The sequence below is a fragment of the Pteronotus mesoamericanus genome, unplaced genomic scaffold (assembly GCF_021234165.1).
Source record: "Pteronotus mesoamericanus isolate MK-2021 breed Mesoamerican mustached bat unplaced genomic scaffold, CSHL_Meso_final contig_53, whole genome shotgun sequence".
Taxonomy (NCBI): Eukaryota; Metazoa; Chordata; class Mammalia; order Chiroptera; family Mormoopidae; genus Pteronotus; species Pteronotus mesoamericanus.
Window position 1 is genome coordinate 3,075,939 of NW_026555195.1, and position 15,791 is coordinate 3,091,729.

Sequence of the window (15,791 nt, forward strand, 5' to 3'; positions counted from 1 at the left end):
AAGTTCATAGCAACAATGCTAGGACCAGAACATAGCCAGCATAATTGGTGTCAGTGTGTGCATCCCGAGAAATAAGACACCTACTAAGAAGGGTTCCTGGTGGTTAGCTGGGATCAAATTTGAAAAAACAAAAACAAACCAGAGCCTAACAGCTATTTCTATACAGGGGCATCTCACACAAACCACACTTCAGGGAGAAGCCCGCACAGAACTACCTTCCCCCGGGCTGAACTGCCGGCCTGCACTGTGTTTCTGCCCGCTGACCCCAGCCCTTATAAAGGAGGTCCTGGAATCCTATTTTAACCAATAGTTCTCAGGCTTTCCTCCAACCACTCAGAGCTGTGCAGCTTCGGCCAATCAAAGTGTCTCTATTCTGACCAATCAGGACAGTGCCTTTGGACCAGTCAACCTGCGAGGACTTGGGGTCCTCCTTTGCATGAGGATGGGCCAATCAGGGACCAGGGATAAAGACTTCAGTCTATATAAACAAGGTTCCCCGGCCAACACCCCGCCCCCTCCCACTTAGGACCACGCTTACTGTTTCGTGGAATAGTATGTTACGGTAGCTAGAGCAGGCTGGAGTGCGGGAGCAGTGAACCGGGGGGGTGCTGCCTAGCTCCAGCGGGGCCTGGGCTCAGAGCTGCCTCCCAGTTGTGCTGTGTTCACAGCCGTGCTTTATCACCCTTGAACTGTTTGGCACTGAATTAACGTTTCTTTCCTCACTGCACCCCAAATGGCGGGTTCCTGTTGGTGTTCAATTGGTTCTAATGACCGTAAAACATGTTGCGGCCTCCACTGTGAGGGGATCCTGTGGTAACTTACGAAATCTCATCAGTGGTATAAGAGAAGTAATGGCAATATCCAAGGGAACAAGAAAGAGCTATAATGGGGAACGGCACCCTGGGGATTCAAAAGGTTATGATGACATAGCCAAATGAGCAGAGGAAGAATACAAATGCTTTCAACAGGGAAAGATTTGAGACTGGATATTGTAGGCCTAAGAAGGACTATAATGGAAAGGTATGGGTTGTCTTTGGGGAATGGGGCAGAGCCTGTTTAACCACCAGAAACTGGACGGCACGGAGTAAGCCTGGAAAACGCAGTGTTCTCCTTGCTGCACTCTGTTTTATCTACAGATACAGTCTCTTCCTTTTTACTGTTTTCTGGGATAGAGACCCTACTCTTTATTTATTTGGTTGAACCTAAAGGGACTGGCAAGGACTCTACAGAGGGTGCGTTATAAACTACATGGCTATTGATAGAAAACAAAGCCGTGGGGAGGGCGTGCCAGTTGTGAAAAGGGGTAGCAGAACGTATTCCCGTTTGACGTGGTAATGCAGTGGAGCAAGAAGGCACAGAGAAGCAGTTTTCTTGCTAGTGATCTTAATCCCCCAAAAGAAACATGATCTTTTCCTAAAACACAGGAAAGAGAACCTGGGTTTAAGGTCAGACGTGGTCCTTGCACCACCGTTTTCCAGTGGGAGCCAGCTAAATCTGGCCAGACAATCCTAGGAAAGAATGGTAAAAATTAGGCCTAAGGAACAGAGGTCAAAAGCGTGGAAAACACCTCCGAGGACCTCGGCGAGGCCAGGGCGAAGCCGGCTCCGGGTGAGCCGCGCTTTGGAAAAGGGGCGCGCCCTTAGCAGGGATCGGGAGAGAAGGAAACTGCCTCGTTTACCCTTCCCCTGTTTCAGGGGAGGGCCTTTGGTTAACCCTGCCAGGACTGGGAAAACTTTATCCTGTTTTTTTAATCTTGTAAAACCATTTTACAGAACCAAAAAGAGGGCGGTACCCAATGGAATCTGAAAAATACCCAACAGGGGCGGGGGAGCGGGGCGTGCCCAGATCAGGAGGCTGCAGCGGACTGAGCAGCGCAGCGCGGACCGATAACCGCGTCTCGTGTAAGAGGTCGTTGCATGCTGCCACACGGGCCGAGGTGGGCCCAGAGTCCATCGGACGCACACCCCCGCGCACAGCCCCGCTCCTCGCGGACTAAGGGGCGGGGAGGGGCTGTCAGCGGCCGGGGGCGGGGCCCGGTTCGCGGCTGGAGAGGGCGGGAGGGGCAGGCTCTTTCGTTCCCTGATTGGGCCTGAGCTGACCAAAAGGCGGTGTCTTGAGGCAGTTCTATAGGCCGGCATTGGGCAGTAGAGTCAGGGGGAGTGGCTTTGTGAAGTCAGTTCCGGTTGGTGTAAAACCCCCTGGGCGGTGGCGAACGGGCTTCAGATGCTTCTGGGTCGCGGTGGGAAAGGTGTTCGTTCCTTGTGTGTGAGCTTGAGGCCGAGCGCTAGAGCGACCCGGCGAAGGATGGCGGCCACCGGGACCGCGGCCGCCACGGCCACGGGCAGGTTCCTGGTCCTGCTGCTGCTCGGGCTCACGGCACCCGCCGCGGCGCTGGCCGGCTACATCGAGGTGGGAAGCGGACGAACACCCAAGCGCAGTCTTTTTTCACCCGCCGTGGGAGCGCGGCCTGTGGGCGGGTGGGCTGGGGGCGGGCGCGCGGGGGGAGGTGGTGGTCCGGCGCTGCGGCGGGTCTGGCGCTCCCTCCCCCACATCCCTGCTTGGTGCAGTGCTTAGCGCTGGAGGTCGGGCTGCCTCGGCCGCCGCAGAGGCCAAATGAAAGGCATCAGGGCTGCGGGGGGCGGTGGACCGCCTCGGCCCAGCCCCCATCCCGCCCGCGACCCTGCCGCCTCCTCCGGGGTCCCTACACGGTCCAGACGCCCACCGTGCTCTCCCCGCGGACGGTGCGAGCCTCAGTCCGCAGCCCTGGACCTCGAGACGGCGCCGGCTGTAGGGGCAGCGCGCTCCCCGCGGACGGTGGTGGGCTTTTCCTTCGGGAAGCGGCTTATGTATCTTTTGTTGGCGAGGTGGCCTCGGTTGTGGGATGCAGCTTCCCGGGTTGGCCCGGTGGAAGCGCTGGGGTGCCGGGCGAGCGCGCCTAGGCTGCGCGGTGAGAGCGCTCCAGCACCGGCCGCGGGTGTCCCTCTGCTTCCTGCCTCCCTCTCCAGGAGGTCCACCGCGCTGGCATCAGGCCTTGGAGAGGAATTGTTAAATAGAGCTATTTGCCTGAGTCTAGTTAAAAAAGGAAACTCCTTTCTGGTGGCCGTGTTGCTCCCTTTTAAGAGCGGGTTTCCGCGAGTGGGGAAGGTAAAAACTCTTTTTCTGCGACCCTACTTTTTTTCGGTGTCGGAATTTAAGTAGTACTGATAACCCTGTAAACATCTGAGCGCTGGGAGGTGGTTATGTGGCCTGGATTCAGGGGCGATTCGCTTGAGTTGAGGCCGCGGGAACAGGCGAGTCGCTGGGGTCCGTGAGGTTCTGCAGCGTGCCTGGACACCAGCCGCTGCTCAGATGCCTTTCTGTTCGCGGGGGACGTGGGACTTTACTTTTACCTGCCTTGGAATGGTCCTTGAACTGTTGGACTGGACTGGATGTTTCTGGTAGTGTCATTTACGTTTCTTTTCCCTTTTCAGTGTTTTAAAGATTACAGTTGATTTCTGCGTATTTAGCTAATTTCAGAGAGAAGTGAGACTGGATTTGATTACATAGGCATTGACAGATTTCCTAATAAAAACCCCAAGTTGGAATGTGTTCTACAGAATGTTTAAGTATTTCCACGGGTAAAATAAATCTAATCAAGACAAACTTTCACATGGAACAGCTTAAAACGTTTGTATTTACTTTGCTTAAAGCTTTAGGGAAAGCTGAGGGGGGAAAAATGATTCTTTTGGGAGAAAAATAAAAATGTGTTAGATTACAATTATTTTAGCTTACACACAATGGTTAGATTTATATCTTTGATCCCCGGCATGATGTCGCATGAAAGCGAGCTAGGTCAGTGGGTTGGGAGGGGAAGGAAAAAAAGGATTTTGTATAGAATATAGAATTTAAAGCTTACAAAAACCATTGTTCACACTGTTTTACCTCACTTCCCAGGGGTATGTGTAACTTCAGGCACTAGTGAATTCACTATAAAGGATTCATCAATTTTAAAGAGTTTCTTCCTTTCAAGTTTAAGCAGAATATTAACACTGGTATGCCTGCTTCAAGAAAGAACTAACAATATCATAATTCGTTTATTAAATTTAGATTGTTACCCACCATATTGTTTTGTTTCCTGAAATGGTTTTTGAGTGCTCTTTTAAAATTTTTGTTCTTCAGAACCGTATTTTTGCCCATACTAAATTATTTTTCAAATGGTTTTGTCTTTTGTCAAGCAGGTTCATGTGTATATATTTTGATTTTATTTATTTGTTGCCAGGCAAAAGATTGCCTAAGCCTTAATTTAGATGAGAAAGGCCTAAATCTGGATGTCTTTGGGAAGGTCTTTATTGAGATTAGCCAAAGGGATTGTAGCCAAATCCCTGATCAAGTTGCTTGGCACAGAATTATTAATTGGAGAATCTTTTAATGTTGCCTGGTGTAGACTGAATTAATCTCTTACACCTGTTTAAAAAGGAAAAAAACACCTCTGTACTCAGGGTCACTTCCTTTTTTAAATCCAGGACAAATCCTGTTGTGTGCTTGCTCCCATTTGGGATTCTCAAACGGTGTTTGTGCTGAAACTCTGCACTGTATAAAGTGGACATTGAGGCTTCTGAGAGCCAGGACTTGAGTTCCTTCTGCCACCTTTGAAAGAAAGTAGGCCATTTGATAGCCAGTTTTCAGGGAAGTCAAAGTATGGCAACTGCAACAGAAGGGAAAGACGGCTTTGCGTTGATGCCTTTGGAGGGGTGGTAGAGGGAATGTCCGATTATGACTTGGAGAGATACCAGTGCTTCTGATAGGAATATCAGTCCTTATTTTATCATAACTAGGTTTGAAATCTTTTGATAAATATGATAAGTTTTAACAATCAGGTCCTCCTTCCATAGAAGGGAATTGTTTCATCATCTAAACCTGCCTGCCTCATAGCATAGCCACATTTGGCTCCTGACCTTGCAGTTGTGGGTAGTGTGATTGAGGGATGAATTTTCCAGTGTATTTAATTTTCACTTTACTTTTTGAAATACTATTCTGTGGACCTGAGAATGAATGTTTTTAGACTTTTTTTTTTAAGACATTTCTTTTCAGAGAGGGAGAGAGGAGGACAGAGAAAGGGAGAGAAACACCCATGTGACAGGGAAACATTGATCAGTTAGTTGCCTCTCATACATGCCCCGATTGCGGACCACACCTGCAATCCAGGACATATGCCCTACCTGGAATAGAACTGGCCTTTTGCTTTGCTGGATGATGCCCAACAAACTGAACCACACTGGTCAGGGCTGCTTGCTTCTAAAGACTGATACTCAAATCAGTCATTGGAAAACTTCTAACTATATTTGAAACAACTTGGTTATATGAACCTACTTTTTTAACTGTACATTTTATGAAATATAAATGCAAATCAAATATTTCATTTGCAAATTTAGCACCTGCGTGAGGATGTACTATAATTGTAAAATGTACAGCAGATTTTGAAGACTTAGTATGAAAAAAGATAAAATATCTCAATAATTTTTACATTGATTGTATTGAAATGATAATATTTTAGACACTGGCAAAGTAAAACATTAAAATTAGTTTCACTTGTTTCTTTTAATTTTTATTGCGGCCACTAGAAAATACTACATCTAGGGCTCACATATTTCTACTGGATTACTTCATTTAATGTCTTACTTGAAGTTAGTTCTGCATGTGTTTTTATTAGCACAATTTAAAATATATTGCTCCTTTTTCGCCCAATAAACTCTTGCCTGAAAATTGGTCCAGCATGTTCTTAAGTGTTTTCTTAGGACAATTTTGAATGTTATTTTTTCCTCTATTGATTTTTGAAATTAAATTTTATTTTGAAGTAGCAAGCTTACAAAAAACTGCCGAAATTGTGCATACAGCTCTCAGACGCTTTACCCAGATTCACCAGTTGTTACCGATTCCCCTATTTAGCATTTGCTTTATCATTCAATCTGTTATGCATTTTTTTTGCTGAACTATTTGAGATTAAGTTGCATACATCATTCCCCTTGACGCCTGAAAACGTCAAGTGTGTGTTTTTTAAGAACCAATGACATTGTCATACATAATGGTTATCAGTTTAAGGAAATTTAACATCGATATGATACTTAAATCCTTTCTCTATTCCAGTTTGTCAGTTGACCCAATAATCCTCTTTTTTTTTTTTTAAGATTTTTAAATTTATTTTCAGAGAGAGGGGAACATCGATAAATGAGAGATAGATTGGTTGCCTCACACATGCCCCCAACTGGGGACCTGGCCTGCAACCCAGGCGTGTGCCCTGGCCAGGAATCAAACCAGAGATCCTTTGGATCACAGGCCGGCGGTGCTCAGTCCACTGAGCACCACCAGCCAAGGTCCAGTAATCTATCTCTCTTACAGCATCTGAAAACATGTTTGTTTTTTTTAAAAGCTAAAGAGCTTTAGAATTTTTGGCAGTAATATGGGAGGAGTTATTCATCTTTTCCAAATATAAATATCAAATTTTTTAACTTACCTGGTATTGTTGATTTTGGAAAATCAAAGCTTAAAAACTTTTCAAGATTCTTTAATTGTATTATTTACCCTTACTAGATTCACAGACTTTTGCATTTTCTTTTAAAAATAACAGAATAAGTATTATATAGATAGGGCTGTTCATTTTAAAAATAAAAAAAATACATGTAGCCCTGACTGGTGTGGATCAGTGAGTTGGGCATTGTCCTGCAAGCCGAAAGGTTGCCAATTCAATTCCCAGTTAGGGCACATGCCTGGTTTGCAGGCCAGGGCCCCAGTTAAGGGGCATGCGAGAGGCAACCTGTCGCTGTTTCTCTGGCACATCGCACATCGATGTTTCTCCTGCTTTCTTTCCCTCCCTCCCTTCCATTCTCTCTCAAAATAAATAAAATCTTTCAAAAAATATATGTAAGCATAAGAAATGAAAAATAATCTGAAATCCTATTATCCAGGGAAATCTTAGGGTAAACATTTTGGTGGTAGAGATCCTTCTGGATCTATCAGGTATGTACATTTTATAAAAAGACTTACATTGCATAGTGAAGCTGGTACCTAACAATTATTATTTTGAATTGTCCTAAAATGAACGATTAAAAGAAAACAAAGTTATCTGTGTGATAGAAAGTAGGGATAAATATTTGTACAATGACTAGTCTCTTTGGAGGGGCATTTTGAGAAAGAATTTGCAGTCTCCCACACTCTAATTTTCATGAGTAGTTTTTTTCAAAAATTGAGATCAACTAGATTACTCTAATGCTAATTATATTTAATGTAGTATACCTTCATTTATGGCCTGAGATGGAAGGTGAATGAACCGTGGAGGCTTATTCAAATAGAAATGTGTTCCAGTCCTTTGTATCAAGTATAACTAATAATTACACTTGCTAAGAGACGTTTCTTACCTAAGCACCATGAAGTCTTTTTTTATATAATCTTGTAAGTATAACTGTAATCTTACTTTTTAAAATAGTTTTCATTTGTTATTGACACTGCTGGTGTTAGATACTAAACAGTACAGGACTAAAAACAATGCGTAGTCCTTTTTACTAAACGCACTTACATGTGATTTCTAGGCCCTGTCCCGAGAGACTCTCATTGAAGTACATCTGGGAATTCTCATTTTCAAATGCTTCCCAGGCGATTCTTTTGTGCAAGTAGAGGAAAACAAAATAAAACTCCAGCAAACAAAAAGCCCCAACAGAACTTATTTGGGTTCACTCTCTTATGTAAGTTCCCAAACAGCCTGGTGCAGTATGTATTCTTACCTCCACCTAAGAAGGGCATCAGTGAAGGCCAAGTGTATGTGGTCATGCAGCAGGGCCAGGGTATGAAGCTTTGTCCCATTCCCAGTCTGTTGCCCTTTCTTCCCTCTTTAGCAGGATGTTTCATAACATGTCTCTTTTCATTGCAAATTTCTTTCTATGCATATCTCCCTCTGTCTTTCCTAGTACCAGAAAACCTGATTGGAATTTTCTTTGAAAGAAGCTAATTTCATAGAAGCTGCTACATATCTCTGAAGAATGTAATTACAGGGGACTTCATGTTTTTACATTTTCTATGGCTTTTTAAAATTTTTATTTTAGAGATAGGAGAGAGAGAAATAGAGAAGAGAAACCTCAATTTGTTGTTCCACTTGTTTATGCATTCATTGGTTAATTCTTGCATGTGCCCTGACGGGGACTGCACCTGCAACCTCAGTGTATGGGGATGATGCTCTAACCAACTGAGCTTCCAGGTCAGGGCTCTATGGCTTTTTAAAAACTTTTACTGCCTTTTAATATAACATACAAGTTCTTTTTTAAAAAATACTAAGCTTGTTTCATCTTTGTATTCTGCAAAAAGAAAAAAAAGAAAGAAAAAGAAAATATGACTCCCTGTGGGGAGTCTTATAAAAATCACGGTTTGGGATTATTTGGAAGAGAAAATGATAGGAGAACAAAGAGATTTGTTCAGGTTTACAATCACTGCCTTATTTGACAGACAAAACATTAGGAAGACATTGATCCAGTAACCAAGATGACAGGGATAAGATTGTGGTCCAGAAAAAAGATAATAAGCATTTGGGGTAGGACACCTGTAGGGTTGGCTAGTTGAAAGCTTGGTGCAGCTTTCCCAATCCGCCGTCCTCAGCTAATTCCTCATGGTTGCACGGTAGCTGTTGCAGTTCCGGGGGACATGCCCTGATGTGATAGCGTTCAGGGGGAGAAGAGACTCTCTCTTCTTTTTTATTTCCTTTAAGAGTGAACAAACCTTGTTCAAAGCCCAGCAGCCCAAGACCCCCTCAAGTCTTACTGGACAGAATTGTATCAGGTGCTTCTAGCCAAACCAGAGGGGAAGGGGACCTTTGTGATCCCCCCCAGACCGCTATGGGGTTCAGTTGGAAACAAGTTTGGTGGATGTTGGGTAGGTTAGAACCCAGTGCCTGCTACAAGGGCCTTCCCCATTGGGAGGCTGTATAGCTGGCCTAGCTAGAAAGAGGAAGAACTAACATTGTTACCAAAAGTACCCATGAATAAAATCGGTGGTGAAAATGAGAGGTTGGAGGAAGCTCTCACAGTGCGGTTATTAGGATCTTGGCATTTCATTTTGAGGGATATTACCATCCAGAATAGAATGGCTGGAATGGTGACGTATATGACACAGTTGACATGAAACAGTGGATACATGAAACATGGATGAACCATAAGGGAGATGTTCAGCCTAGAGAAGAAGAAAACTTGGGGTTTAGTGGCGGTGGTGGTGAAGAACATAAGTATTTTTTAATATTTTATACTTTGTTCCTGAAATGCTGAACAGGTGACTTGGCTTAGGATGAAGCAGAATTTTTACCTAGAGAAATAAGCTTAATAGAGTATAGAAGCTTTTATTTCATGCCTTTTAATTATGAACATTTCCAACGTAATATAGTAAATACGTGAAAGATACTCATAGTCACCACTCCATTTTGTTAAATTTTAACACTTCTGTATTTGCCTTAGCATTTCTTTTTGAAAGAGTGAAAAAATATAGACACAGAAATAAAAGCTTACAGTAGAAAGGCTTTTAAGCTTTCCCAACATCCCATTGCCCCGCCTCTCCAGAAGTAACATCTCGATTTGGGAGTCTAGCATTCCCGTTCATGTCCGCGTGCTGAGAGAGACCCCAGTCATCTCTTGGATTCCAAAGAAGCTTCCTCTGGCTTTTAGAGTTATAGTGAATACTGGTTTATGAGTTTAGCAGCGTTCTTTGACAGCGTTTTAGAATGATTTTGGAAGATAATGCTAAGACACTTGAACTGTAGGTGAAGGTAGTCTCATAAGAGCGTACAAAGCACCATTTCCAGCCTTCGCCCCTCAATATCAGAATCCCTTGGGTATTTTTGAGTTGGTTTTTTTTTTTTAAGGATTTTATTTATTTTTAGAGAGAGGGGAGGGGAGGAGGAAAAGGAGAGAAACATTGATTGGTTGCACATACCCTACCCAGGGACCTAACCTATAACCCAGGGTTGTGCCCTGACTGGGAATCAAACCAAGGACCTTTTGCTTCGTGGGATGATGCCCAACCAACTGAGCCATACTGGTCAGCGCTGCCGTCAAGGTTTTTGCAGTGTTTTGCAAAGAGATTATTTTTTACATCTGGTGCTAGATTCATACGATTTTTTTAAAATGACATCTATAAAAATTCTTTGGTTATCTTTTTGTTGTGGTTGTAGAAATGTAGTTGATATTTTCAAATTGATTTTGTATCCAGGAATCTTGCTAGGTTTGTGTACTAACTCTAATAATTGAACTGTAAGTTTGAAAATTTCTGAGTATATTTTGTGAATTGTGACAGTTTTATTTCTTAATTTCCAATCCTTGTAGTTTTTATTTCTTTTTCTTGCTTTACTACACTGGCTAGGACTTAAGTAAAATGTTAAAGAGAAGCAGTATTAACTGGTATCTCTGTCTAACTCCTGATCTCAGGAAAATTATTTCACCATTCATATGATACTTGGAGGTTTTCTGTACATACTGTACCCTTTATCACATTAAGGAAGAACTCCTTTATTCTAAACTCACCATTCTTGTCATGAAATGAATGTTGAATTATTTGAAAGCACTTTTTTCCCCCAACTATTAAGACGATCATTTGTTTTTCTTTTTAATTTTGATAGTGTAAAATATATTAATTGATTGTTTAAATATACAAGTAACTTTGCATTCCTGAAATATACCAAACTCAGCTTATTTAGTTATTTTCTGGATTTGTTTTTTGAAATTTTGTTCAAGATTTTTGCCTCTGTGCTCAAAAATGAGTTTGACCTATAATTTTTCTCTTTTATAATATACTTATCAAAAGGAGTTGAAGGAGGGGACATTACCTCTGGTTATGTTTTTTGGAATATTTTAATTTTTTTTAAAGTAAAATATAATCGACATATAGTGTAATATGAATTTGAGGTACACAGCATAGTTATTTAACATTGATATTCCTTACAAAGTGATTGTGAAAATCGAGTAGTTATGTGTCAGTTCTCTGGAATATTTTATTTAAGATTGGCATTGTCTTTTCCTTAAATGTTTGGGAAAAATATACCAGCAAAGCCACTTGGAATTTTCTTTGTGGTAAGGTTTCTAATTATTGATTAAATTTATTTACTAATTGTAGGATTATTCCTATCTTGTGTGAGTTTGGTTTCTCTAGTAATTTATTTCATGAGACTATTTAAATTGATTGATGATGTTTGATGGAAGTTGTTCATAACATATTTATTGGTTTTGTAATGTAGGTAGAATCTGTAGTGATGTCCCCTTTTCTCATTCCTGACTTTGGTTATTTATTTTATTTTGTAAACCAGCCAGGTGTTCGAAGAGCTTTTTCTCTATTCCCATCCATCTAACAGCCTGCTCCATCCCACCTCCCTGCAACTATCAGCTTGTTCTTTATATCTGCAGGTCTGTTTTGTTTATTCATTCGGGGTTTTTTAGGTTCTTGATACAAATGAAATCATGCAGTATTTGTCTTTCCCTGACTTATTTCCCATAGTGAAATATCCCCTAGGTCCATCCTGTTGTTGCAGCTAGGAAACTTTCATTCTTTTATGGATGAATAATGTTTCATTGTGTATACGTACACCATATTTTCTTGATCCATTCGTCTATTGGTGGACATTTACCATATTTTGGCTATTACTAGTAATGTGGCAGTCAACATAGGGTCGCATGTATCTATTTTTAAATTAAATTTATTGTGGTGGCCTTGGTTAATAAAATTATATAGGTTTTAGGTATACAATTTTAAAATTATCTGTATATTGTATCGTGTGTTTACCACCCCACGTCAAGTCTCATTCCATCACCATTTTCCCCACTTCTACCTCCTTCCACCCAACCTCCCTTCAGGTAATCACCGTACTGTTGTCTGTGCCTATGAGTGTTTTATTTATTTTTATTTTTGCGTAACCCCCTCACCATTTTCACACAGCCTCCCAATCCCTGTGTATCTGTCAGTTTGTTCTCTGTATCTTTATGTCTATATCTGTTTTGCTTGTGTTTTCATTTTCTTCACATAAATACCCAGAAGTTGAATTGCTGACTATGGCAGCTCTGTTTTTTTAAAAGTTAAATTTATTGGGGTGACATTAGTTAATAACATTATATGTTTAACATATATATCATCTGTATGGCAGCTCTGTTTTTTTAAAAGTTAAATTTATTGGGGTGACATTAGTTAATAACATTATATGTTTAACATATATATCATCTGTATGGCAGCTCTGTTTTTTTAAAAGTTAAATTTATTGGGGTGACATTAGTTAATAACATTATATGTTTAACATATATATCATCTGTATATTGCATTGTGTGCTCACCACCCGAAGTGTCATCTCCCTTCGTCACCGTACTTCTGACCCCTTTTACCCTCTTCTCCTCCTCATCTTCTGTTTTTAATTTTTTGAGGAAGCATTGTACTACTTTCCATAGTGGCTGCACTTACTTACATTTGCACCAACAGTGCAGGGGGCTTCCGTTTTCTCCACGTCCTAGCCAGCTCTTGTTATTTGTTGGTTTATTGCTAGTAGCCATTCTGACAGGTGTGAGGTGATAGATATCTCATTGTGGCTTTAATTTGCATTTCCCTGATTAGTGATGTTGAGCATCTTTTTCATGTGTTCTATTCAGAGCCTCTGCCCATTTTTTAATCAGATTAGTATGTGTGTTGTCTCAGGTCCTTATATATTGAATATTAATCCCTTATCTGATGTATTTAGGCAAGTACCATTTTCTATTTAATAGGTTGTTTTGTTGATGGTTTCCTTCACTCTGCAAAAACTTTTTAGTTTGACGTAGGCCCATTTGTTTACTTTCTCTTTTGTTGCCCTTGCCTGAGGAGACATATCCAAAAAGTTATTGTTAAGAGTTGTGTCAAAGAGTGTGTGGCCTCTGTTTTTTTGCATGTTTTTAAGGTTTTAGGTCTTACATTTAAGTCTTTAATCCATTTTGAGGTGTATATGATGTAAGACCACTAATACCACTAACTGAAGAGACTGTGTTTATCCCGTTATAGATATATTTTTGCCTCCTTGTGCTTGATTAATTGACTATAACTGAAGTTTTATTTGTAAGCTCTCTGTTCTAGTCCATTGATTTGCTGATCTGTTTTTAATGCTAGTACCATACTGTTTTGAATATTATAGCTTTGTATTATAGTTTGGTATCAAGGGGCATGATATCTCTTTGTTCTTTTTAAATTATATTTTGTTAATAATATTAAAGTTGTCTCAATTCTTCTCCCTTTGTCGCCCCCCACCCAGCACCCTCCACTCCCTCAGGCAGTCCCCACACCATTGTTCATGTCCATGAGTCGTGTGTATAAGTTCTTTGGCTACTCCATTTCCTATACTGTACTTTACATCCTCTTGGCTATTCTGTAATGACCTGTTTGTACTTCTTAATCCCCTCACCTCTTCACCCATTCCCTTACAGCCCCTCCTAACATCAAAACCGTCTCTGTATCCATGATTCTGTTTCTGTTCTTATTTGCTTAGTTTGTGTTTTAGATTCATTTATTGATGGAAATTATTTATTGGCATTTTATTGTTTGTAGTTTTGATCTTTTCCTAAATAAGTTCCTTTAGCATTTCATAGAATATTGGTTTGGTGATGATGAAGTCCTTTAGTTTTTTCTTGTCTGGGAAGCTCTTTCAATTCTAAATGATATCTTTGCTGGGTATAACAATCTTGGCTGTAGGTCCCTGCTTTTCATGACTTTGAATATTTCTTGCCAGTCCCTTCTGGCCTCCAAAGATTCTTTTGAGAAATCAGCTGATGTCTTATGGGAACTCCTCTATAGGTAATGAACTGCTTTTTTCTTGCTGCTTTTAAGATCCTCTCTATCTTTAACCTTTGACATTTTAATTATGATGTGTTGGAGTGGGCCTCTTAGCATCCATCTTGTTTGGGGCTCTCTGTGCTTCCTGGACTTGCATGTCTATTTCCTTCACCGAAGTAGGAAAGTTATCTTTCATTATTGTTTCAAATACATTTCCAACTTCTTGATCTTTCTCTTCTTCTGGCATCCCGGTGATGTGAATGTTGGATTTCTTGAAGTTGTCCCAGAGGCTGCTTACACTATCCTCATTTTTTTGTATTCTTTTTTTTTTCTTCTTTTTTTGATAGGTTATTTTTTTTGCTTCCTTATGTACCAAATTATTAATTTGATTCCTGGCTTTATCCACTCTACTGTTGGTTCCCTGTGAATTGTTCTTGATTACAATTAGTGTATTCTTCGTTTCTGACTAGATTTCTTTATGCTGTTGAGGTCTTCAGTAAGTTCCTTGAGCATCCTTATAAACAGTGCTTTGAATTCTTCATGTGATTGCTTATTTCCATTTTGTTTAGGGTTTTTTTTTTTCCTGGAATTTTGATCTGTTCTTTCATTTGGGCCATATGTCTTTGTCTCCTTGTTTTGTCAGCCTCCCTGTGTTTATTTCTATGTATTAGGTAGAGCTGCTATGACTCCCTGTCTTGGTAGTGTGGCCTAATGTAATAGGTGTCCTGTAGGGTCCAGTGGCACAGGCTTTCCTGTCACCCAAGCTGGGCACTTGAGGTGCGCCCTCCATGTGGGCTGAGTACACCCTTCTCTTGTAGTTGAGCTTTGGTTGCTATTGGCAGGTCAATGGGAGGGATTTCCTGAGGCTGTCAGTTGCAAGGATTGGCTGTGACCACTGACCACCAACCTCCACCCTCCCTGGAGGATCAGCTGTGCAGGGGCAGGGTGGCGGTGCTCCAAGGTGGTCTGTGGCTGTCCATTAGGTGCGCAGGCCCTGATGTTTCCCAGGTGGTGCAGGCCAAGGTAAGCTCCCACCTGTGTTCTGCCTGGGGCCACTCTGCCTCAGGTATAGATCAAGCTAAGATGGCTGCTGCTTGTGCTGGGCTTGGAGTTTCCCAGGGGAAGCCAAGCTGTGATTCTGGGCTGGCTGCTGCTAGTGCCTGGCCAGGGGCCACTTAGCAAGACGGGAACTAGGGGTTCACTGAGGCTGACTATTGCTTGTTTGAAAGGAGTTAGGATGTTGTGAAGCTTGAGCCAAGACCAGCCATTCACATGGAAAACCTACTGTTAACAGCTGTAAGTTGGGTGGGGTGGAGCCTCAGGGGATCTCCAGGGTTGGGCATACAATGTAGGCCAGGTTGATGGTCTCCATACGGCACCAGGCTGATGGTTTTGTGGCGCTCCTGCCTTTCGGTCTGGGAGAAGGGTGTTCCCCAGCTCTTGCATTGATGCCAGCCCCTTCAGTCCTTCCCTGCATGCCTCTGGTGCCTTTCAAGCTGCTAGTCTGGTGTTGGAGTTCAGAGGAAGTGAGTCCGAGTAAGTTTGTATGTGGGTTTTTTAAGCAAAACTGTTTGGAACTCCAGTAGTTTCTTCCACTGACTCAGTCTCCACTGGATTTTGCAGCCAGAAGTTACAGGGACTTGCCTTCCTGGCACTGGAACCCTGGGCTGGGGAGCCTGGTTTGGGGCTGGGACTCCTCACTCCTGAGATATCCCCCCCAAACTTTTATACACCACATGTGTGTGGAACCAGCCTATTCCTTGTCTCTACCTCTCCTACCAGTCTGGATAGATATGATTTCTTGAATTCTGTAGTTGTCCGACTGCCATTCGACTTGATTTCTGATGGTTCTGAGTAATGGTTGTCTTATAATTCAGTTGTAATTATGGTGTGGTTGTGCGAGGAGGTGTGCCGTGTTTACCTAGGCCGCCATCTTCAGTGCTCTCCTGTGTTTTCTCTCAAGAGTTCTTTGGCTGTGAGGTCTTTTGTGATTCCATATAAATTTTAGG

The 15,791-nt window shown here is 42.0% G+C and overlaps 1 protein-coding gene across 4 annotated transcripts in view; it reads left to right on the forward strand.

The window, feature by feature from the left end:
- Positions 1–2,203: 2,203 nt before the first annotated feature.
- Positions 2,204–15,791, forward strand: part of APLP2 (amyloid beta precursor like protein 2) — a 69,525-nt gene continuing 55,937 nt past the window's right edge. For all 4 annotated transcript variants that reach the window (XM_054579456.1, XM_054579457.1, XM_054579458.1 and 1 more), the window contains exon 1: positions 2,204–2,409. In XM_054579456.1, the coding sequence (XP_054435431.1) occupies positions 2,224–2,409 (186 nt within the window). In that variant the 5' untranslated portion in view covers positions 2,204–2,223. The remainder of the gene's footprint in view (positions 2,410–15,791) is intronic.